The sequence below is a fragment of the Charadrius vociferus genome, unplaced genomic scaffold, assembly GCF_000708025.1.
Source record: "Charadrius vociferus isolate BGI_N301 unplaced genomic scaffold, ASM70802v2 scaffold51, whole genome shotgun sequence".
NCBI classification, from domain to species: Eukaryota; Metazoa; Chordata; class Aves; order Charadriiformes; family Charadriidae; genus Charadrius; species Charadrius vociferus.
The window spans coordinates 2,760,573-2,785,448 of NW_009646939.1; the positions used below are offsets into that span (position 1 = coordinate 2,760,573).

At 38.0% G+C, this 24,876-nt stretch overlaps 1 protein-coding gene across 1 annotated transcript in view; it reads right to left on the minus strand.

The window, feature by feature from the left end:
• The window catches only part of ULK4 (unc-51 like kinase 4), a 254,582-nt gene that overhangs the window by 72,051 nt on the left and 157,655 nt on the right, over window positions 1-24,876 (minus strand). The window contains 1 exon segment of the mRNA XM_009895025.1: window positions 21,345-21,450. Within this exon segment, the coding sequence (XP_009893327.1) occupies window positions 21,345-21,450 (106 nt within the window).

The window sequence follows — 24,876 nt, forward strand, 5'->3', positions numbered from 1 at the left end:
CAGGAATTAGATCCTCAGTACCTGAACACTTAAGATAATCCATCATCTCATAAAAAGTCTTCATAAAACCTTATTTACCTACGTAAACCTGGGATTTAATTTGCATTCTTCGCATCACAGCTCTACTGCTCATGGTTTACTCTTCTGAACAACTGAAAATGTGCAACATAAAGCGAATGGTACCTTTATGGTAACGGCATTTTTAAGAGGCTTGTTGCTTTTATTGTTATTTTGTTTATTATTTGTTAATGTTTATGTTTTAAAAACTATTTGTGTTAGTACTATAGCATTATCAAGGGAAGAATAAAGTAGGATAGAAAATTAGGTCACCACTGATTTCAAGATTTGGTGAGTTATGAATATCAAATCAAGTGGAAAGAAAACAATAGGACTGTTGAACATATGAACTGCATGACTGATGCCCTGAAAATTATATTCTATCATGATCTTAAAAATTAACAACATCTAAAGAAGAAAATTTTGCACATATTGGATAGTTTATTCCTAGTACCGGGACAGTGACTGGACATCCAGTGACTGAATAAAGAATCACTAAGTTTGAGGAACAAAAATCTCATTTGAATTTGGAACACTGGTCAGGGGTCTCCAGAACTTCCATTTGTGGGAAGAGTCTGCGGCTCAGCTTTTCCTACACGTGTGACAGATGGGGCACTCGCCAGTGGAGCCTGAGCAGACAGTCCTGCCCTCACCCACATTAAAATGGATGTGGTAAGGATTATGACAATCAGGGAAGAAAAGTCTGTTATCACCTTTACTACAACTAGGTTGAAAGTAGACTGGGAAGTACTATGTTATCCTGAGTATGGATGCCTGAAAGGAATACAGACCTGACATTCTCAGTGGCAAGATTTTTCTGCTTTGACTCAAAGTACAACATAGCTCTATTTCACTTTTTTCAGGACTGGCAATGCTTAACGGTTATTGTTAGAAGGCAGTTTATAGGTGGCATCTTTCAATTGTGAAGAAAGACCACAGAACTGAAGACTCCCAAGGGAACCATGTCAAACTCTTCTCAGCCAAAGAGAATCCTGCCAACACTGAAATTTACTTTCTTCTAAAATTTAATGTATGGAACAAACTTATGGGTGATTAAGACCAATGGGTGTTTAGAACAGCCAACTAAAAGATAGAAAACCAAGTGGATTCTCTCATTAAAAAAAATAGTATCTGTGCGGAATAAAAGATAATAAAAAGTGCAACTTGAACAATTTAGGAATAATAAAATCACATACTGTTGAATATGCTTGACTGGTGAATACAAAAATAGTAAAATATAACAAATTATACCAACTAGGCAAGACTGTAGGAAAAGATGTGGTTAGAATGTCATACACAGAAGAGGACTATTTCTGCAAGTATAATCACTGGTTGCTTGGGAGCTCCTGATCTGCTGCTGCTTTTGAAAATAAGTGGGGGGAAGAAAAAAAAATAGAAAAAAGAAACAAAAAAAAAAAGGAGTTTCCCATCTTAGAATCTCGTTAAGGTCTCTGTGACAAAATTTCAACTGAATTCAAGTTTTTAGGTCTCTGTGACAAAATTTCAACTGAATTCAAGTTTTTGTGTCAGATTGATTCAACCATACTATAATTAATTCAGTAAAGATATCCAAGCTGTTTGAAACTAAGTTCACAGGTACATAGCATCAAAGTTTTGAAGGCAGGGGACTTGGTTCTAGACAAAATTTACTGATATGATCCTCATTCCTAGAATTACAACCCATTGAACATGAACACAGACTTGTTCAACAGGATTTCTTCCAAAAATAATTATATGGACATCCAAATGCTTTCTAGTTCTATCAGAAAAAATAATCCAAAATTTATATGAGTGAATACTACATGAAGTATGGACTGTAATGATGTTCAGGGGATCTATTCACAGTGTTGATAAGACATTAATAGCATCTCATTTCAGCAGTCAGGTTTGATTTGTTTGGATACCATGCTGTTGGCACCACAGTCTCCGGAAATGCTATGTGCTTCTTACATTCTGTAAGTAGCTGAGAATAATTGGACATTTACTACAAAAAGATACGTGAAAAAGATAATAGAAGGATAGGATCCACTGAATATGTACACACAAACTTTACATGCTCATATCAGGTGCTTTATAGGACTGAATGTAAAAAAAAGTTTTTAAATTATTTATTCAAATTAAACTTTTGCTCTCCAGAGATGAAACTTAGTACCCAGCAGAGTCATAAGATTTGCTGCAAGTTCTGCCACTAATGCATACGTTACGTACATCACAAATAGACTGCTTTTTTGTTAATCAGGGAGCATAAGGTCCTTGATGCATGTAAAATCGAGTGCTATCGTCCCAAGAAGTAACTGACAATACTGTAGAGTACAATGCTGCCTGACAGACATTCATTTTGTAAAGAGCTTTGTTAATGTCAAACACTAGTTCTTCCCAGCCGTTTGCTAGTGATCAGTTGTTGGAAGTTATTGCCCCTACAATTGTGTGTGGGTAGTCCATTTTATAAAGAATAGTAATTCTACAGCGTGCTATACTTCAATTAAGATGCTGATACACCCTATTTCATTCCTTACAAGGTGTCAGCTAAAATAAAATCTCTTGGTTTTGTCAGACGGGAGTTGGATGATGCTTATGAGATTTTTCCAAACAGCAGGTTTTAATGACCTGCATGAGGAACAAGAATATCTAACAGAAGACCTTACTCTCTGAGAGGCAACAGTCTTTAAATCCTCCTCTAAAACTAGCCTGAGATATTAGTGGTTGTTGTTTCACAGCTACATGGAAAAACTTCTGCTTGCACGCTGTGATTTAACATATAGCGTATGCATTTTAGAAAAGCAAAGGCTGCATGAAGTCCTCAAATTAATGACAAAAACTAAATAAAAAGTTCTTCACTAGATTAAAATCTGTTATTTTTGTTAGATTAGGAATTCTTTGCATTCAGCAAGATTCAGGGTCAGTAAAGACTCAATAAAGACTTTTGACTTACTGCTCAGAAAGACCAAGACTGCATCAATTACCATGTGATAAAATACAGAGGGAATTTATATCCTAGGCTTCATTTAGAACTAGAAATTCTTCTAAAGAGATTGCCATTTTAATAATAGACTTCCTGTCACACAAGATTAAACCCTCTGTATCTACTTCAAATATCTTGACGTGCTTCTGCTTTGGCGTCAACTTTCCCTTCTACCAAAATCCTTGAGAGACCACATTCAAACTTTGATAGCTGCCTTTTTGACAAAACCTGTACAGACTAGATATGAGCAGCCTCAGAATGCAGATACAGCCCTAAACTGTTGTCACAAATTGACAGCATTCAACAGCTTTGAACGATGTTACCAGCACTAATTACTCTAGCTAGGCCTTCAAAGGTCCCTGGACTGAGAGTGATAAGGACCAATGAACCTTGGCTTCTGAAAAATCTCTGAAGTTTGCAAACAGTTTTAAACTGCAGAAATAAAACACAGTTGACTACTGTTCCCACATATATTCAGCAAAGAATAAGGGTAAAATCTCTATACATTTCCCTACTGAAAAGTCATGCTCTGTAAGAAAAGATATTAAATATTTATTCCTACTCCTCTCGGTCTATTAACATCAATTTTCCATAGAATGAAAACTTAGAGTACAAATACTTGGATTTTCAAGGGACAGATTTTTACAATTGTTACAACTAGACCAAAGCACAAAAGCAAAGGCTAGAGTATCCACTAAGTGGAACTTGCTGCTGTTTATTACAACAAAACTGAATCTATGCCACAAGTTTCCTGTAACAGCCTGCATTATTCATCAATTAAGTTTACAAGAGAAATGAAAGCTGACAACTAGTAATTGCAACTGTCCAAGGTGGCCTTGGTGTATTTACACTTACATGATCAAAGGGCATTCAATAGAGGTCAAGATGTTACATGACAGTAAATGTGGTTTTGCAACTATGACCAGATTAAATTCTGTAGTCTTGAAGCTACTCTGCTAGGTCAACTGTTTTCGGAATAAGTGTTAGGATAACTTTGACCAGCAGACTATCTCTCTAATTTGCGGTCATCTGGCCATACCAATAACGCTGCATCTGATTAAATCTCTAAAAATCTAACGAAAGACTTTTCACCTCAGGTGTTATTAGCCTTCTTATTAGAGTGGCTTAGACATATGTCTTGTTTTGTTTGCACAGATGCTTGTTCTACTTTCACCTATCCATGATTTTCAGCCTTATCACTGGGACCTTTGAGCTGGAACCCATCACACTGTGATCACGCTGACACCTCAGGCTGTATCAAAAATGCCTTAACCTAATACTCATCATTAGTACAACCTAGACCAAGAGAGCCTTCATTTCCTGTCAGCACAGTTACTCGACCCCAACTATCTTGGTTTCAAATGACTGCACTGAGCTAAGGCAGCTGGTGCTACAGCTCAGCTTATTTAATCAAGAGGCAATCCTGGCTCTGAAAGAACTGTAAAAGCCTTTGGGTGTTTGGATACTGTGTTCCATACTCTGTCTCCTCTATCTTAACAGGACCCATACAATAGGAGCATGTGTGTACTGAGGCTGGGTTGATGACAGCCTGTACATTTTCTGTGCCCATACCTGCTGCTGGGAGTAGCAGAGCCTGTGTATACAGCAACAGACTGGCTCAGATTCTTGGGGAAACTTCTAAGTAAGCATTACAAGGAGATCACATGGAATGATTTGGTCCACTAGGCTATCTTGGCTCAAGCCACTCAGCTTTGAACCAAGACCAGTGAACTATACCATCCTCCTCAACAACAAGCTTAACTGGATCCTGCTGCAGGTCCGATGCTTTAACTGAGGGTCTGGATTCTGCTTTGCTCAAGGGCAACTAATTTCTTCAGAAAAAGAAGTTAAGAACATTGATACAACTACAGTGAGAGACATAGCCACCACAGAATAGAAAACAAGGATTTAAAGAGCCAGGATTTTTTTAAGTGGGTGCCCTGTGAAGATGTGCACAAGAACAACAAAAGAAAGTTGGTATGCAAGCCCTGTTTTAGTACCTGTACTAATTTTGACTTGGATATAGTTAAATTTCTTCATAGTAGCTTGCACCAGGCTATGTTTTGGATTTGTGCTGAAAATAGTGTTGATAGCACACTGATGTTTTAATTACTGCTGAGCAGGGCTTACACAGCGTCAAGGCCTTTTCTACTCCTCACACTGCTCCACCAGCAAGTAGGTTGGAGGTACAAAAAAATCTGGGAGAGAACACAGCTGGGACAGCTGACCCCAACCGGCCAAAGGGTTATTCCATACCATATGACATCGTGCTCAGCAATAAAACCGGAGGGGAGGTTAGCAGGGCAGGGGCGCTGCTCCCAGACTGGCTGGGCATTGGTCAGTTGGTGATCAGGAATTATTTTCATTTGCATCACTTGTCTTTCTTGGGTTTTATTTTCATCTCTCTTTGTTTGTTTTTTCCTCTTTTACTTACTTTTTTTTTTTAAATTCTTACTACTATCTCTTTTTAATTATTAAACTGGTTTTATCTCAACCCATGAGTTTCTTTCTTACTTATACCCTTCCGATTTGCCCCCCACCCCATCGGGGCAGGAGGAATTAAGCAACCAGCTGTGTTGTACTTAGTTGCGAGCCGGGCTTAAACCACGACAGTGTTTTTTCCTTTTTCTCAACCATGTCTACTCTGCTGGGCATAGGTGTTTATTAGGCAATAATGTACTACGGGGTCCCAGTAACTTTACCAACTTGTTCCAACACAAGGAGCCTCCACCATCCTGTCCCAGGGTGTGCTTCATGTATCTCACTTCTAATGTGCCTTGGGCATTACCACTATGCACCTACATTTCTCCTCCAGCCTGCTTATGCCACTGATTCTAGAAAACAAATTCAGGCAAAGACATTAAGCTCAATCTTTTTGTTTGCTAAGATATACAAAGGGGGTGGGGGGAAATGGGGAGCTTGCAATGAAAGGCTCATGTTCCTTTGTTCCTCCTCCATGTTATCTCAAGAGAAGAGACAAACATCAAGAATGATAAAATTTAACAATAGCTTGAAACAATGAAGTAATATCACCAGCGTTTTCTAAAATAATATGCCCTGCAACGGGTTCAACACAGGTCACTGCTTTCATCTAGGATTCAGGATTGCAATAGATATGCTACATAATGGTGGCATCGGGGCATATTTGATAGGGCTTCCCTCTGTTTATGTGAAGAAACACTTTTTCTGGTTCAGAGAGAAAGCTAGTGTGTCAAACAGCTTTAGGGATGCCCAATGAGTTTCAGTACAGCAGCGCAGTTTTCCAGATGGAACCAAGATGCAGTTGCTACCTGTAAATAGCTGAGATCTGCTCAAAATTTTGGCTCTGCTCTGTTTGAATCAGGCTTGTCCTTTGCCTTTGTTCATCAACATTTTTAGAAAGAGAAGACTAGATTTAATGAAGATTGGGCTTTAAGGGAGAGGGACTTTGAAAGTAGACTACAAAAAGTGAGTCTGGATCTAGTGAGTCTGGATCTATGCCAAGTAAAAGCAGCTCTAATGGGAAGACCACAGGAATTAAGATCTGCAAAACGGGACTGTTAACAAATAATGCAAGAACTGGAGAGAAGCTGCAAGAAGTAGACACCATAAATGAGAGGTGTTTACAATTGAGTTTTCAAGACAAGCAATTTCATGGCAAGTAGAGGCTAAACATTCTGTACAACTTGGCCTGCCAGAATACTGCACTGAACTGGGATAGTGGGCTACAACTCAGCCTGGGAGACTGGGCATCACAGGCAGCACCAACACTGTCCAGCTTGATGGAACTGAATTAGGAAGTTATTGCCAAGAGTGGCCATTTACTGCCTTCTGGATGTGCTATTGTGGCTGGTTACGAGCATGACAGTATCCACACCTTCCATGAACACAAATTTTCTTGCAGAGGGCTAGGCTGAGCCCCTAGTTGGTTCTTGCACTCAGCCCAGACTGAGTATCTCTGTGTTCAGGCTGATCCCATAAAGCACAGGATCAGTCTGAGTGACTGCCTGACCCATAGCCTGGGCAGGCAAAATCTTGTAAGCAATGCTGTTCTTTCCATATCTTCTGTCAAAACCCCTAAACCTGCCTTGATAATCTGTTCCTTTGGGTATTGTATCTGCCTTTTCCTTACAGTACAGACAAAATACTGCTGCTAAATTAATCTTCTTGTATTGCTGTTTGAACCACATGCTCTCTGAACTCAACCACATTCAACGTAATTTCTGAAGAAATGCGAAGTAAGTAACAGCTCAAGCGTATTTATGTTGTAAGATAAATAATGGCACAAACCCACATTTCACGTCATTCTGGGTTGGGCGGTGGGATCAAAACATACAATATCTGTTTGTGTTTGAAAAGGGCACAGTTAGTTTATTCAGCAAAAGCGTGTATTGGGAAGACTGTTGAACCATCATGGATAATTTTACTGTTTTTTCAATCTTTAATACATATAGTAGCATTAGTTTTGTTGTCATCCAGGGAAATAAGTCATATTTCATGGCTGTATCATTGGCTAAAAAGCTGTATGTCACAATCTGGGCATATTAGCTAGGAAATACAATCTTTTAAAAGTGTGAATAAATCCATTAACAACATTTTACCGGATTTTTGCCAAGTCTCACAGGAATAGGGCTGAGATGCTTTTAAGTAAGCAACCTGCAAGATGATAAGCAAAGAAAGAATGGCCCTCAGGAAAGATAAGACAAGTTGAAACTAAATGGATGCAGACGAACAAGAAGTTTCCACCCTTTTTTCCCTTATCTTTTCCTAAGGTGGGTGGTAAGTGGGGGGAGGGAGGGGGGGGGAATTTTCCCAGTTTTTACAATCTCCTAAAAGACAGAAAAAAGCTTTAGACTTTATAAAGATAGCCTCTTTCTTTCGCTATTCATCTTAAAAATTCAAAGGGAAGCACATATCTTTTCCCTCAACCAAAAAGAAGGAACAGCTAGCTGATGCAATAATCTAACATTGTGAAGACATCTATGGAAACCTTTAAACTCTATTTATGAAAAAAAACCCAATGTTTATCAAGTTAGGGCATCTTTAAATGGAAAGTTACACTGATTTGTTTAAAACTCAGATCTAAAATGCACCGCATGTGCTTGAGCACAGGTCTTTGGTGACACACTTGTCTTCATAAACCCTTCTTACATAAATATAATGTAGGTCCAATTAGAAAACAGCTTAAGCTAAAATGAGACAAAACTTTTTTTTTTAAAAGGGAGGCTAGACAACTTTGTACAACACTTATGAAATGTATTTTTTTAAAAAATCAAATGGTATCATCAGGTGAGCATCTACATTTTTGTCAGAGCACCTTAAATAACTACTGCCCCTCAGCTGGAGGTTTCAACTGCACATTAAATCAGGCGACTTGCAAAAACTGACTATGTGCAGACACATTGCTATAAAATATAAATGCCCGTGGATACAAATATACACATAATTACTTACCATATCAAATCTACAAGGCATTGACCAAATGCCGTAGGGAAAACCTACTAGTTGAGGAGTGGTAACTTGCCTAAATAACTTTAACAAGAACAAAAACACTCACCTGAATATGTACTGCCTTAAGATGGTGGAAAATTCATGTGTAAACATGGATCTATCCTTTAGACTTCAAAATAAATTTACCTATAGAAACGTAATCTTAAATACAAAATACACATAAAAATATAGCTTACAGTGTTTGGAAAAACTAAGCTAAACAATATTGTAAAATTTGATCCTGAATAGCAAAAGAAAACATCAAACTATAAAGACTATATATAATTGTTGTATTTTAGGTAAAATTAAAAAAAAAAAAAATTAGGTGGAAAAACACAAATCACAGGAAAAGTTTAAAGTAATATAGACTACTACCTTGTATTTGTGTACAAGTTGGGACTTTCAAAAGGCTTTAAAAGTATAAATAACTTCAGTTTCTCCACTGAAGGGATAGATGGTACCATCAGCAAGGTGACACAAAACTGGGAGGTGTGGCTGACACACTGGAAAGCTGTGCCACCCTACAGCGTGACCTGGACAGGCTGGAGAGTTGGGTGGAGAGGAAACTAATGAAATTCAACGAGGGCAAGTGTAGGGTACTGCATCTCAGGAGGAATAACCCCATGCATCAGTACAGGTTGGGGGCTGACCTCCTGGAGAGCAGCTCTGTGGAAAGGGAGCTGGGAGTCCTGGTGGACAACAGGATGACCATGAGCCAGCAATGTGCCCTGGTGGCCAAGAAGGCCAATGGCATCCGAGGGTGCATCAAGAAGTGTGTGGCCAACAGGTGGAGGGAGGTCGTCCTTCCCCTCTACTCTGCCCTGGTGAGGCCACATCTGGAGTATTGTGTCCAGTTCTGGGCTCCCCAGTTCAAGGACAGGGAACTGCTGGAGAGGGTCCAGCAAAGGGCTACAAAGATGATTAGGGGACTGGAGCATCTTTCTTATGAGGAAAGGCTGAGGGACTTGCACCTTTTCAGTCTAGAGAAAAGAAGACTAAGGGGCATCTTATCAATACTTATAAATACTTAAAGGCAGGGTGCCAGGGGGATGGAAACAGTCTTTTTTTCAGTGGTGCCCAGTGATAGGACAAGAGGTAATGGGCCCCAACTTGAACATAGAAAGTTCCATCTAAACATGAGGAGGGACTTCATTACTTTGAGGGTGGCAGAGCACTGGAAGAGGCTGCTCAGAGAGGCTGTGGAGTCCCCCACTCTGGAGACATTCAAAACCCGCCTGGATGCCGTCCTGTGCAACCTGCTGTAGGTGACCTTGCTCTGGCAGGGGGTTGGACTAGATGATCTCCAGAGGTCCCTTCCAACCCTGACTATTCTGTGATTCTGTGATTAATTATGATATAATATTCTTTCTACTTTATAGAGAAAACTATTTTAAAGTTTAATTGTCCACAAACAGTTTAAACAGATTGTTTTGTGAGATGAACATGTTTGTTCAGTCCGCAATTTTCCTGAAATAAGTCAGAAGAGGAAAATATCTGTCTGCCTGGGAGCTACAACAACTATTGAAAATACCTAAAGGAAAACAAAAACCCCAAACCATTCTTTAAACCAGTAAAAAACCCCTCAGATTTCATTTATCTGTCCACTACATAGATCTGGTCCTGCCAAAACTGGTGCTTGTTTTTAGCAATTGACAAAATGAACTCCTTTCAGTAGGATCAAATTAGTGCATCGGCAGGCAACTATTACCCCTATGACAGGGTAATGATTGATGTCGTTTAATTTTGTGTATAGTACTTTGTACCTTTGCAACTTTACACTTACTTCAAATTGGCAGTGATACATTGCTTTCATACTGAAATTGTTCTAACAGCTACAACAGAAAGTATACGAAAACTCTACAATCTATGGCATAGTAACTGTATTCAAACTGGGTCTCTTTTCAACTATATAGTTAGATTTTTAATTTCACCCCTTAATATCATCTTTTAGCTTACTAATTACATCTGACAAGCTACACAGGGACATCATCATCATTAGATTTTAATTTATTATCTGCAGCAACTTAAATAGCTTGTGTCATCAATAGTTAACTTGTAGCTAATATGATAGCTACACTTTACCTAGTTATTCATTTTCTCCCAAACTGAACAAATCCACTAGTCCTACAATATGATTTGGGTTGCACTTTAGGGGAATACTAGCGTAATGTCTAACCATAACACTTAAATTAGACTGCAGGAAAAGCAACATCTAGAATGAATGCAAAGATGACAATCTTTAGAGGGGAGGAAAAACTATAATTTTTATGGATAAGTAGGTGAAAAGGAGCATGAGGCTTTGCAGCTTTCTTCTTTTTTCCCAGTCCTGAGTTTGTCATCAGGAAACCAGGAGATACCCACATCCTCAGATCCAAATCAATGCCTCAGATTTTAACATAAAAATTTCATTTTTCAAATGAGTTTTCTGCTTCCAAACATTATTAGTCCGCATAATTGCTCAGCCAAAACCTTAAGTCTTAGTTTTGTCTAGGAATTGGACAGGCATAAAAAATGTCTGTTATGGTTGGAACAGTTGGGTTTGAAATTGCTGTATTTATTGAAGTAACTTCCCACCATTAAACCAAGCTGATCAGTCATATCCTCAGATTTCTGCATAGGACCTTTCAGACTAGAATATCATGGAATAAAAAGATTTTGAACATTTCTTGTTATTACTCTTTTCCACCAATTAAGTGTTAAAATGAGATATCTTCAGGTAGTTTAGTCAGGCAGCTATGCTGCAAGATGATCTGCTTGACTGGCCACAGGGACAGTATCAGGAAGCCTCCTCCAGCCACAGAAAAGGCCAGTCCTCTTTTACAGTACCACAGTAGCGAGACAAGATGTAACAACCTGTTGAGCCTTTAACTTATTTTATCCTTTGAAGTCTTAGCAAGTGTGCTGTGACATTTTGCGCCTTATGGGTACAGTTCTCGACAACAACAGCCTTGGTTTTACTTGAATGGCATAACTGTTTCTCACATCAATTACCGTTTCTATTTTCATCCCTTTCAGGGAGCTGTATTGTTGAATATCACAGGATGACACAGGTTATTTTTTCCTCAAAGGCTTCACTACTACCATGCTATTTTGACATGATTACCACTTATCTTTTATGATACCAGACTTCTAAGTTTATCTATGTGATGTTATACACTTCCACCTGAGTGACTGGCATTTTGGGTCAGAAAAACATGTCTTAATACTGCCAAAAAACATTCCGAACTTCATAACATCATGAAGAGACTTCTTCAGGCTCCACCCCCACTGACTTCTCATATAAGTTGTAACTCAAATGAAGTGACACACGACTACTATCTTTAGATGTTTATAGAGACATCTCTGTGCTCAAGAGCTGAACTAACTACTGCAGTACTGGCAGGGAGATGCGAAAGGCTTACGTCCCACACAGCAGAGGCCGTAGGTATACAACTCTTAACCGAGGGACTTCCCCTGTCACATCCAAATGATACAGAAGCAACATCTGCAACTACTCAGACAGGATGATAAAAGTCTGTCTGCATTTATTTTTCTGTATTTTAAAATATTTTCTTATTTTACATTTATTTAACTGAGACCATTTGCTTTGCTTTCTTTTTTTTTTTTAGGTTCTTACTTGTACTGATTTCCCTAACATTCTCCCTGCCAATCTTTCCATCCAGAATCACAATATGTAGCATATGAACTAGGCTTTATGTTTGCTTAGGGTGACGTACAATAAACAGGTATAAAGTACTGCCATGAAACAAAACATTTTCTATCTTCCATCACTGAACAAATATTCCTATATTGTATCCTGTAAAAAGTATTGCAGAAAAATCCTGCCTCCTAGAAATAAATAGGGGCTACTAAGGAATGAACAAATGGCTTCAAAACCAGACTGAATGCGTGTCTGATTTCTTCACAGACTAAGTCTGTGCTTTTTGTTTGTTTTGTTGGGGTTTTTTAAGGGCATATTAGTTTAAGTAATGTATTTTATAGAATTTTATAACTACTGCCTTTCCCCTTGCAAGTAGATGACTTCTGCATGACCAATCCACGGTCCTCTTCTTGATAGCTGTCATCGTTAGTTTCTTCTATCTTGAAAGAAAATCCTGCAACTTTGAAGCCAGTTACTCCAACAACTCACTTGTATTCCTAAAATCAAAGTCCCATGCAATGTCACACCAACACCTTCTCAGTGCTATACAGTAGTTCAGACTACTGCATAGGTGTGTGTGGCAGGGAGGAAGATCTGGGTTGCCAAGTTAGTGCGCTCTACTGTCTAATTTCATTAACACTGATGATTTAGCAGGCGAGAGCGAGCTGCTAGGAAGCTAGATGATGTTCTTAAAAAGTGTGCTATGGGCAGCGTAATCAAATGTCTTTTGGAAACTGAAGCTGAAATACAATTATCTGTGAGGAAACAACAGGTAGAAGAATATCCTCCAAAGATTTAGGTGAGTTAGAAACCTTTGGGGTCTATGTACAGAGCTTAGAATTCATTGTCATTTACCTAAAGACCTGTGTATATCAAAGACTGATACACTTTTTTTTTTTTCTTTTCTTTTTGGTTTTTTTTTGTTTGTTTTTTGGGTTTTTTTTTAAGAAAAAGGTTAAAGTTGGATGTTGGTCTCATGAGTGCCACTTCTTGGATATGCAATATTTAACAGACTTTTAACAATACAACACACAAAGGCATTTGAAATCCGATTAATCTCTAAAAGTCAAAGCAGTGGACCACAAGATGAATAAGGACACCTCACCCATGAAGGCTGACCTTTCTTTCATGAGGTGCAAATGAGTTATGATGATCTGACTACAAAGTTTATTGCAAATCCCTTCCCTTTTAATAATTGTCCCTGCTTTAAGCACCTACCATGCTTTCTTAATATGATAGTGTATATAACTGCTGGAGCTGACATTCTACAGTTCCATTAAAGGTTCCTCCTTAGGAACTTTGGTTTTTACACAAACTGCTTGAAGTACTATGTACTACTAATAGCTGTTGCATTTTTAAATTTTAAAGAACTACTTGAAGACTGGTTTTATTGTTCTAGGTATTAAACCCCATAATTTCACTTTAATTCCAGAGATTCAACAGCATTAATACATAAGGAATAAAGTTTAGGATTTGCTGTACCATGTGATGGACACTGTTTTTAAACATCCAAACAAACGTCTCTGCTTACACTGCTAGTGGTGGTTGCTTCAGGATAGTAGCCAAACACAAGATCACAGCAGTAGAGTCTGGAGAAGGTCATTCAATTCAACATAACTGGGTTGAGCATTATATACACATATCATCTCCTTGTAAGAGTATATAAAAAAAAAAGTTTTATAAACCATTTATGGAGTATAATGAGATTTCAAAAAAGGTAAAAATGTAAACTCACCAGTAAGTAATAGTGAGCTGCAAACAACAGACTAGCTCAGCTTTGAATTACAGTGGAAACCTTTCCTAAAGACAGTATTACTTGGAATAACTTTTTATACATTCTGAAAATAGTGCTTATATGAATGTAATAAATTTGAGGCATTATCAGGAATCAATAATTGTGGACAGACTATCAGAAGTTATCCACTGCAGCCTAAAACATTTATTTTCTAACAACCTGCTTTGTTAAGTTCTTCAGAATGAGGATCCCGATGAAGCAGCTGAAGCCTTTGAAACGCATTTCTCTACACTCTAATATGCTATGTCCAAACTCTTCCTATAAACACAATGTGCACGATGCGACAGTTAGAATGAAGAACTTCCTTGCCTTTAAATATGACCTGGAGACAAACGGGACTCAAAGTTTGAAAGCACTGCTAAGTACAGACAATTAAGATGGTTTAATATTTTCTATTTTCAGTTTGTGCAAACTATCTGTAAAACAAAGTAACCCAGAAACAGAACCAGAAAAGAAACAAAGACGACAAAAAGACTGAATTGAAGGCAAAATAAAGATTTTATAAATCTGTGAGATGTACCAGAGGTACTGTTTTACTACATGAAGTACTGTTATACACTTGGCTATTTATTAGTCATCACCTTCCACATAATTAAGCATTCTTGCACACTAACACCACTCACTTATCAAGCAGCCAAACCTCACTTTGTGCTTCATCTTATGCCTACATTTGTCATTACATCAATGCTTGTCACACACGTCTAACATAGACAATATGTCTTTTCAGTAGACCGCCCTTACGACTACAGGAACAGATGATTATTTACTGTACTCCCACAACAACCGCTTCAGAGCTGATGATTCTAGTATCTAGAACTGGGTGTTCATTTTATAGTCAACAAATGTTAACCCTTTCAATGTGACAAGCGTAAAGTAATATATAGCTGGTTGTTTCATGACGAGTAGAACGAACAATACCCAATTTCCTACAGATTTCCATCCCATATCCCTGCCTACCTCCATGGTAATAAGTCACCATCCGTGTCACTGGTGACACTGGTTCCCTATTTCTGAAACCTTGGCACTTCATCCTATGTCACCCAACTATAAGCATGCCCTATAGTGGGAGTTGCTGCCATGCACTAACTGATCCCCTAGGATCATTACATAGGTACCCTCCCTCAGGCACTGACCCAACGTCACTGTTGAACTCAGTTGTTACAAACCTAAAACAGACTGCAGATATTCTAAAAAGCAAACTGGAAGCGAACACAGAAGAGACCAGGAGGATACACTAATTAATAGATCTTTATAGGCCTATTAGTAGACCTCAGGATACTATATAAGAGTATAAATTTTACGCTTTATAATTTAATTTAAAAAATGCTAAAGGAAATAGAATGCACAGATGAGAAAGTTTCACCTCCATTGGTAAGAGCTATTATAATCCAGGATATAAACTCAGATCAGTTAGCTCCACTTTGATCATGGAATAACTTTATGATAAAAGAAGAAACACTGTTCAAGAATGATGCTCCTCTCACATTTACATTCTTTAGTTCCTACCTGAAGGTGAAATGACATCTTTTGGGTTTTTTGCAACCTGATTTCCATAGGGATGGTCCAACACAATAGGTTAAAAAACACTAAGTTTGCAAAATTTTGTAATTTGGAAATTTTAGGTATTAAAATTCCTTTCTTTCTGTAAATGTGTAAATATATATATTTTGTGTATGTCATGTATCACACTACTCCGTTTGCTGTATGTTAGCCAGGAACATTTAGTTGATAAGCCCATACTATTGCCTTTCCCTAAGCTATGGCACTCACTTGAGTCTTTCTCCTTTCCTCAGATATTGATAAATGAATAAAATAAAATGAATTGATAAAATGAATACATACTTTATATTTGGACATCTACGTTCTCTCAAGTTAACTTAAAATTGTCCAATGATTTCAAAAGATGGAGAAAGGGAGGAAAGAAAGAAACTGACAGACAGAAGCCAAGACAGAGGGAAAGAAAGTCTCAGATTCACAGAAGACCATGCTAAAAGTGACCACTATTGTCTTGGCTTTTTAGCATCTCACCTTAACTATTCATACGAGATCCTATATTAATCCCAGTCTCCTTACTGAATTCCAGTCTCAGTAATTAAACTGAATCATATTATTCCCTTCTGATTATTAAGTGGAAATCACCATTAATGTTAGCAGAACAAATGTTTAATAGCTGATAACACAAGTACAGGCCATTTTAAATTCCCTCTGTGATTTCAGTTGCATACGTTATTCTTCATTTCACCTTTAAACATTACAAGTGGTTATCATTACATGTCTGATGTATTGTCACACAAAAGGACACAGTTCAGGGAAGAGAGAAATTAATGCTAGGCAATCCACCCTGAAACGCAAGTTGCTGAAATGCACAACCGTAACATTGTTATTAATATGAAATCACAGAAGTAGTAATGAAGCAAGGGCCATCATGCAAGAATTCTTTGAGAAAGGGGAAAGTTCAACATGTAAAGTGCAACCCATTAAAAAAAACCCCGACACTCTATCACCTAATACAACTCCTTTGAGCAGAGGAGAGTTCTGAAGGCTGAGGCACAAAAGGAAACAGTGACAAGGGCCTCTGAATGATCTGTCTGCAAAAATACTGCTTCTTGGCAGCTGAAGAAAGGCATACACAGACTCGGAAAGAAATACGCATTGCAAACGCTGGACTCTTGGAAACAAAAAAACTTGACAGGACTGACCCCCTAACCTGAATTCCTTATAATGTTTAGCAAGTATTTAGGGTTTTTAATTTCTAAAGCTCCATATATACATGAATTAATTATCACACTGTAATGGGAAATTAGGGAAATTGATGACCCATAATACTCTGTCTTCAGCCTTTTTCATTTAAGATAGAATAATAGCTCATGGATGTTGAATGCCTTCATTAAAAGCATGGACATAGAGTGTTAATAGGTTGGAATAACATGCACCTTCAGCAAATTTTCAGATGACATTGAAATGAGGCAAATGGTTGATGTGATGAAGGCCTGAGGTAACATCCAGAAAGAGTTCAAGAAGCTGAAGAGCTCAAAGAATGGGCTCCCAGAAACCTCTTAAATTTTAACAAAGGCAAATACAAAGTTCTGCCCTTGGGAATGAGTAACTTTGCGCAAAGCACAGGCAGAGGCTGGAAATACACACACTATGTGGTCCACCCTCCTAAACATCTTGGTTGCCCTCCTCTGGAATTGCTCTTGTCTGTCAATGTCTGTCTTACAGTCTGGAGCTCAAAATTGGACACTGTATTCTAGATGAAATCTCATGAGTGCTGAATAGATGAGAATAGTCTCTTTCCTCAAACTTCCAGTTATTCTCTCTTATTGCAGCCCTCTTTTGCCTTTAGTGCTGCAAAGCCACACTGCTGACTTACATTCAACTTTTCTATTTGGACTCCAGGATCCTCTTCTGCAAGAGAGAACTTAGTTTCCATTTTACTAGATCATGTTCTTCTCCATCACACAAAAATCATTCAAAAATGACAAGTTGAATATCAAAGATAGAGTCAGAAGTTGTTTAAGGTATTTTCCTGTAGTGAACACTATATAGTTACAGTTCGTAGTGAAAAGGATAAAAAGCTCTCCAGTTTGTATGGAATAACTTCTCACAGAATCATAGAATTGTTTAGGTTGGAAAAGACCTTTAAGATAATCCAGTCCAACCATTAACCTAACACTGTCAAAAACACCACTAAACCATGTCCCTAAGCACCACACCTACCTGTCTTTTAAATACCTCCAGGGATGGCGGCTCAACCACTGCCCTGGGCAGCCTCTTCCAATGCTTGACAACCCTTTCAGTGAAGAAATTTTTCCTAACAGCCAGTCTAAACCTCCCCCGGCACAACCTGAAGCCATTTCCTCGTGTCCTATCGCTTGTTACTTGGGAGAATAGACCGACCCCCACCTCACTACAACCTCCTTTCAGATCGTTGTAGAGAGTGATAGGGTCTCCCCTCAGCCTCCTTTTCTCCAGGCTAAACAATCCCGGTTCCCTCAGGCACTCCTTATCAGACTTGTGCTCTAGACCCTTCCCCAACTTTGTTGCCCTTCTTTGGACACGCTCCAGCACCTCAATGTCTTTCCTGTAGTGAGGGGACCAAAACGGAACACAGTACACGAGCAGCGGCCTCACCAGTGCCAAGTACGGGTGACAAAATGTCAGAAAACATTTCTTTTTCTATTCATATTCCTAGGAAATATTATCGTTCACTCTTGTCAAAGACTATTTTATACAGATTTCAGGAAAAAATTACACCCAAGTAAAAGCTACAAGTCAATAAGGTCTCCCCTCATGCCTCCTTTTCTCCAAGCTAAACCATCCCACTTCCCTCAGCCATCCCACATAAGACTTGTGCTCTAGACCCTTCACCAGCTTCGTTGCCCTTCTCTGGACACACTCCAGCACCTCAATGTCTTTCTTCTGTCCAAAACTGAACACAGTATTTGAGGTGAGGCCTCACAAGTGCCAACAAAGTACAGCAGGACAATCACCTCCCTAGTCCTGCTCACCATGCTATTCTTGACACAAGCCGGGATGCTGTTGGCCTTCTTGGCCATCTGGGCACACTGCTGGACCTCATACCACTGGCCTCAGCCCATCGATCCAACCTGTCCAGATCCCTCTGTAGGGCCTTCCTACCCTCAAACACATTGACACTCTCACCTAACTTGGTGTCATCTGCAAACTTACTGAGGGTGCACTGGATCCCCGCATCCAGATCATTGATAAAGATATTAAAGAGAACAGGGTCCAATACTGAGTCCTAGAGAACACCACTTGTGACTGGCCACCAACTAGATTTAACTTCATTCACCACCCCGCCATCCAGCCAGTTTTTTACCCAGCAAAGAGTATGCCTGTCCAAGCCATGAGCAGCCAGTTTCTCCAGGAGAATGCTATGGGGAAAGTTTCAAACACTTTACGAAAGTCTAGTAAGACAAAATCCACAGCCTTTCCCTCATCCAAGTTTCAAACACTTTACTAAAGTCTAGTAAGACAAAATCCTCCCTCATCCACTAAGCGGGTCACCTTGTCATAGAAGGAGATAAGGTTAGTCAAGCAGGACCTGCCTTTCATAAACCCATGCTGACTATGCCTGACCACTTGGTTGTCCTGTACATGCCACGTGATCGCACTCAGGAAGATCTGCTCCATAGCCTTCCCCAGCACCAAGGTGAGACTGACAGGGCTGTAGTTCCACGGATCCTCCTTTGCTCCCTTTATCATACAAAGAAAATCTTACAGTCTACAATTACAAGATCAATAACTTCAGAACATTCTTGCACCCCAAATTTGAGAAGTTCTTTACTCAACAATTAGCGCCTTAATAAAGCACTGGCCAAAATCCAGGTTTTCAGTACTCTGAAGATTATCCAATGGGGAAAAGGGATGAAAAAAGATGGGGACATTTTACTTGAGATAAATTGTTTTTGGCTGCTGTGCTGTTTTTCTCAGTCAGGATGCTGAAGTTCAGTGAGCCCAAGTTAGTGTTAACCAATCACTAATAGTCTGAAAATATTACTGGAGTCATTTATGACATAGCACAAGGAAAAGACAAGAGACTTTAATAATGTTTCTATCATACTTCCTTAATTTGCAAACTATCATGATGGAAGAGAGAGATTTTATTTTTGAAGCAGATGATAGCTGAAAGAGCACTGATATACTACCCAGCAGCATACAAAGTACATGGCAGTTTGCTTTGTGAGACAATAAAGAGGAGATATTTAGGGAATGGATGCAGTTTTGCCATGTTGTTCAATAGTTTTGCACTTAATTTACCATGCAGAAAGGCAGAGCATATTACTTTGAGAAAGGCACACCAATTATGTGGTTACAGTGCTTGTGGGACTTGAGCTAACTTCTTTGCATATCATTGTGCAGTTTTAATAAGTTATCCTGTTGCAGCTCAGGTCAGTGCCAGCTTAGGATTTTGCCCGACACAGACCAGAAGCGCCCAAAGACAGTAAAAGCAGCACATACATCGAAATCCCAAGAAACCCCAAGCAGTTCCAAGCTTAGTAGGCAGATTGCTGAGAAATAACCAAAGAATCAGAAACCTATGAATCATCCCTCTCCAATTCAGTCATATTTTCCTCTTCTTTCTTTTCTTCTGGCCCTATTCTCACACCACTAACTTCAGAGTGGATCTATTTGAAACAGAGGAGAGGAGCATGTTATTAGCGACAATGTCAAGTTCCAGTTCATCTCCTGAAAGATGGCATTGTCCATTCAATCCCTTCAGAATAAAAAGGAACATGAATTCAGCTCTCCCACTTTCTGGGTGAGTGCTTTAACTGCTAAGGTAATTATGAAAATGAGGGCATGACCACTACTACCGATCTTGATGGAGTTTTAGGCTGGTATGTGTTCTGGTTTGGGGGTTTTTTTTTTGGTGGGTTTTTTTTTAACTACATACCTAAGGCAGATCCAATTCTTCAAATTTGCTCATCACCATCAGTATTTATACTTCAACCGTTAATCATACTACGTCTTACCTGGTTCCTCCTCTGATGTAATGACTATAGAAAAGCTACACTCTGATGAAGTTTCCCCCTCACACCCCACCCAATCTTTTCCTAGAGACTTTGAAAAGGTTTTCTCTCAACTCTTGGCTTCACAAGAGACTTAGCTGTCTCTCCACTGTCTCTCTATGCAAATTTCTTCCTTTTCCTTCTGGAGTATGCCATATCCTGCTATGCCAGTAGTCCATGTCTTTATTTTATTCTATACAAATAGTACAAATAATAGTGTAGATATGTATTGCTGGATATCACTCACTCATTAAGGATAAACAAAAGTAATGCTATCAATATGTATATTTCTAAAAAAGTTTTCAAATTTGTACAGAATTCCAACAGCAGAAACTTTCTCCTCATTTTGTAAACCAGAACCAATTTCTAAATAAAAGGACCTTCGACAATAAAACATAGTGAAATGAAGAAGACATGGAATGATTTGTAAAGTAACACTCCATAGTCAGTTTGGACCCTACCCCATTAGTCTACATCACTGGACTGGAACAGAAGCTATTTCTTTTAAAAGTGCAGAAATATTGTACAACTTATCCTTTCACAGGTTTGAGCAGAGAGAAAAGGAAGACCTTGCAGAGGCTCTCTCTGACTGCACTCTGCACTATTATGGTCAGAGCTCTAGCCCACATTTGTCCAAAGCCATTCTTCACAGGCATAATATAACTTTCAGTCAGTAATTCTTTTGTAACCCCATTTTCTTGGAGGAACAGCTTTCTAAAAGTTAAATTTATAATCAAATCTGTAAGGGTTGTAGATGAAGTAGAATATAAATACATACATACACATAAATACACACAAGTCTACAGTTTCATACAATGACAGATATTACAACAGACTGGGAAACATCTATAGTAAGGAGAATAACTAAAGATAAATACGACATACCTTCTTCAAAGAGCAACATCATGTTCGTGCTTTTATTAGCAACCACATTATTCAGTAAGGCGATTACAGTTTGCATTGTATTCCCAAGTATACTGTCTTGGTGTTCCTGTAATAACAACAACAACAACAAAAAAACCAAAATAAAAATAATCTAGTTTTCCTTTGCAAGGTTAGAGGAAGACTATTCCCTTCCAAGAATGTAGTAATACAAAAGCAATACTCTCTCAATCCCTTGAAGTTCAACATTTAAAATACTGGAAAACCAGCCAAATATCTTAGTAGAGAATATCAATTCCAGAAAGCCAGATCTAAAATCTTGGACCAAAACTTCTCCCATGTTCTTTTGAACTGAAAGAATTCCTAGTTTGGACTAAAATTTTAGGACTTTCAGAAATGGCGTACAGCTTTTATCAACCTAATCTCTAAATATTCAGAACGAGGAACATTTCCCTTTGTATGGTATTTCTTTTATTAATTTTGTTAATTTACTCTTTTCAGTTTCAGCTTGATAACTCACAGTAAGTCATAAAATCTATTTGTTGTTTTTGTTTGGATACTTTCATAAGTATAAAATTAATTTCACATGCACATTAAAGACCTATTTCTGTATTGAAATGTGTCACTTTTATGATGATCTTATCTTATGTTTGATGATTGTTTCAGTGATTTTTCACAATTTTGTAAGACTATACTGATACGAGAAAGACATCAGGGTTTATAAACAAATTTATTTTCCTCTGTTGTAGTTAACACACTTGCACACTCAACTGAAAAGGGTGGATAAGGCAGTGAAATAAAAATATTTATTTATTCACGCTAGTGACAGTAACAATTTGGGTAAGTTCCAAGAAGCAAAAATAGGAGAAGCTTTTCCAAATCTGAGTCTAGACAGAAGTCTGAATACACTTCAAATCTCCCTAGAAGGTTCAGGAAATATTTTGTCCAATTTTTCAGGCTCAAAATGAAATAGAGACATACATCCAAAGTGAAAATAACACCATCAAGAAAAAAACATCATATTTCATGTATTGTAGACTCTCCCCACGCACCTAGGTGACTCCCATGCTTCTCTTTCCCACCAAATCTCTCGGTATACTGATATCACTCAACTACTTCACTGCCACAGAATATGCTATCTCTTCTGATCCATCTCCTGTCTGACAGTAGGCCATTGAAAAAAGTTACAAATTAAGTTGAACAAGACAAAAATTATTGGTCTGAAGCTGGATTAAGTATTTCAGATGACAAAAATTACTTCAGCCCTAGAACACAGTCAAAGGAACACTCTCCCTGACAATTCCTTTAGGAGACAAGCACTAGTGGCCAAGAACAGTTCATTTTCTGTATCTCTTTGCTCAGGTATTTATGACTTTCTGTCTCAGATGTATGCTTGAAAGCAACAGAAGCAATCTACCCTTCTTTGAGATAATCTTATTGACCACCTAAACACCACAGCTGGTACAGAATTAGGCTGCTTGAATCTTAGCCAGCAGCAATCACAAAGAACATACTGTACTATTCTTGTAAGAACTCACTTCAAGTCAACCTATGAACTGCATTCAGAGTGATACCTCTAGTTTATAAGCCACTTTTTGGGTTGGGCCAGGACTAAGTCAGAAGCACCGCATTTAGGATAAACTACATTATTTGAATCCCTGCCTGGAAACATCATATAACTGGTTGCTAGAAATTCTCAAGGAAGACACTGATTTTTATTTCTTGACTAGTTTGATAAAATTCAGGATACTGTGAAATGCATTTTCAATGCCACTTTGGAAAGTTCTCTGTTACAGTGGTATAAAGGGTCACGCTATGTGAAGAATAAATGTTTTCCTTTAAATATTTAGCTACTAAAGGAAGGCAGGGAGCTCAGATGGTTGCTTTGAGAACATTAATTTCTGTTTCTGCACTCAGAAACTAAAATTAAATGCTATTATTTCCTGTAAATACCATGAAATACACATGAAAAGGCATAATAAGATAATGAAATATATAAACATACACAGCCTCCTATTCAACTTCAGGCTGTATGAATTTTCTATTCGTACTAGAGCACTTTAAACTGGATCATAAGGAGAAGGGACAAGGAAGAGTGGCTCAGAGCCTTTGAAGTACTATATTTTCCTACCAAACCCTAAAAATATATATATCCAAGAGCCCCAAAGTTCTATTTGCTTTATATAGCACTTTGAGATGTCATTTATTATTTCCATAAAGACTACAATAAATATCTGTTCCTCTGAAGGTTTAAAAATACAGCCTGATAAATTTAAAAGCAATGTTGGAAAGTGTAAACACTACATTCTTCAAAAGATAAGGTAACCGATACAGAAAAGAGATACCATAAAGCCATGGTACTAAAAATAAATTTGAAGTTATTTCCTACAGATAGCTGAAGGGTAAGAAAAACATTTTTTCAAAAGATCAACAACGTGTTTATCCGGTAGTCTATCATCACAATATCTTATTAATTCTCCTAAAGAACATTTAGAAAACAATACATCAAACAGTAAGAATGCCTATTTGTGTTATTGAAGATAATGATACATACACTGAGAATATAAAATTAATAAAAGCAAAAAATTCTGCAAGAGCTGATTCAACTAGTTTGTTCGCAAGTACAATATTTCTATTATTGCCTCATATATTTGAAGTAAACACCTTCTAGTAAAATTCCCTTTTGAGATATGCAATTACAGGAGAAGCTGGTAGTTGCTTGCAATCGCAATCTTTTGCATTCACCAGGTTAGTAACATTAAAATGAAGCCATCTTTGCTTTTAATGGAAATCAATTACGCTATACAACCCTCTACTAAAGACTAGCACTGATACTTTTACTTATATCAAAGCATATGTAACAAAACTGATCTTACCCTAAATACATATAAACTAGAATTCAAGATGCAATGTAGATATCTTGAGGAAAGAAAATAGTCTCTTAATGAATAAAATAATCCTACAAATGGTATACTCAGCTGTACTACTAGAGTTTTAACATATGTATCATAGATGGTTTTTGACAAGATACTAGGTTTCAAGAAGCTACAGGTATGCTTTACTTATCTAAGTCCACTGATTACTGTTAGACTCGATTTTAGAGGTTTATATAAAAATATTTAACTTCTTCATAATCTATCAAGGAGCAAAGCTGATCTAATTTGTGTGCACAGCACCACAGACTGTGGACATTTAATGAACAGTGCACTTGACAGCTTTAATAAAACATAGCATTTGCCAACAGAGATAATTAGAATTGAAGCAGCAAAATTCTAGTGTTTGGCAACACAGATGAAACAACTTCATTAAAATGTACAGCTTCGGCGAATGAAAGGCAGGAAAGCACTGGACCCTGAAGAATCAGCCTTCTCAAAACTAATTGCTTCAGTGCTTAAAAAGGACAGCTATGAAATACCAAGGGCATAACAAGGAAATACTAGTATTAAAAAAAAGAACCACAGAAGATAAATCAGGCTTTTCAAATAGGACTGCACTGTATTTAGGCCATTAAACTTTTCATTCTAATTTTGAAGGG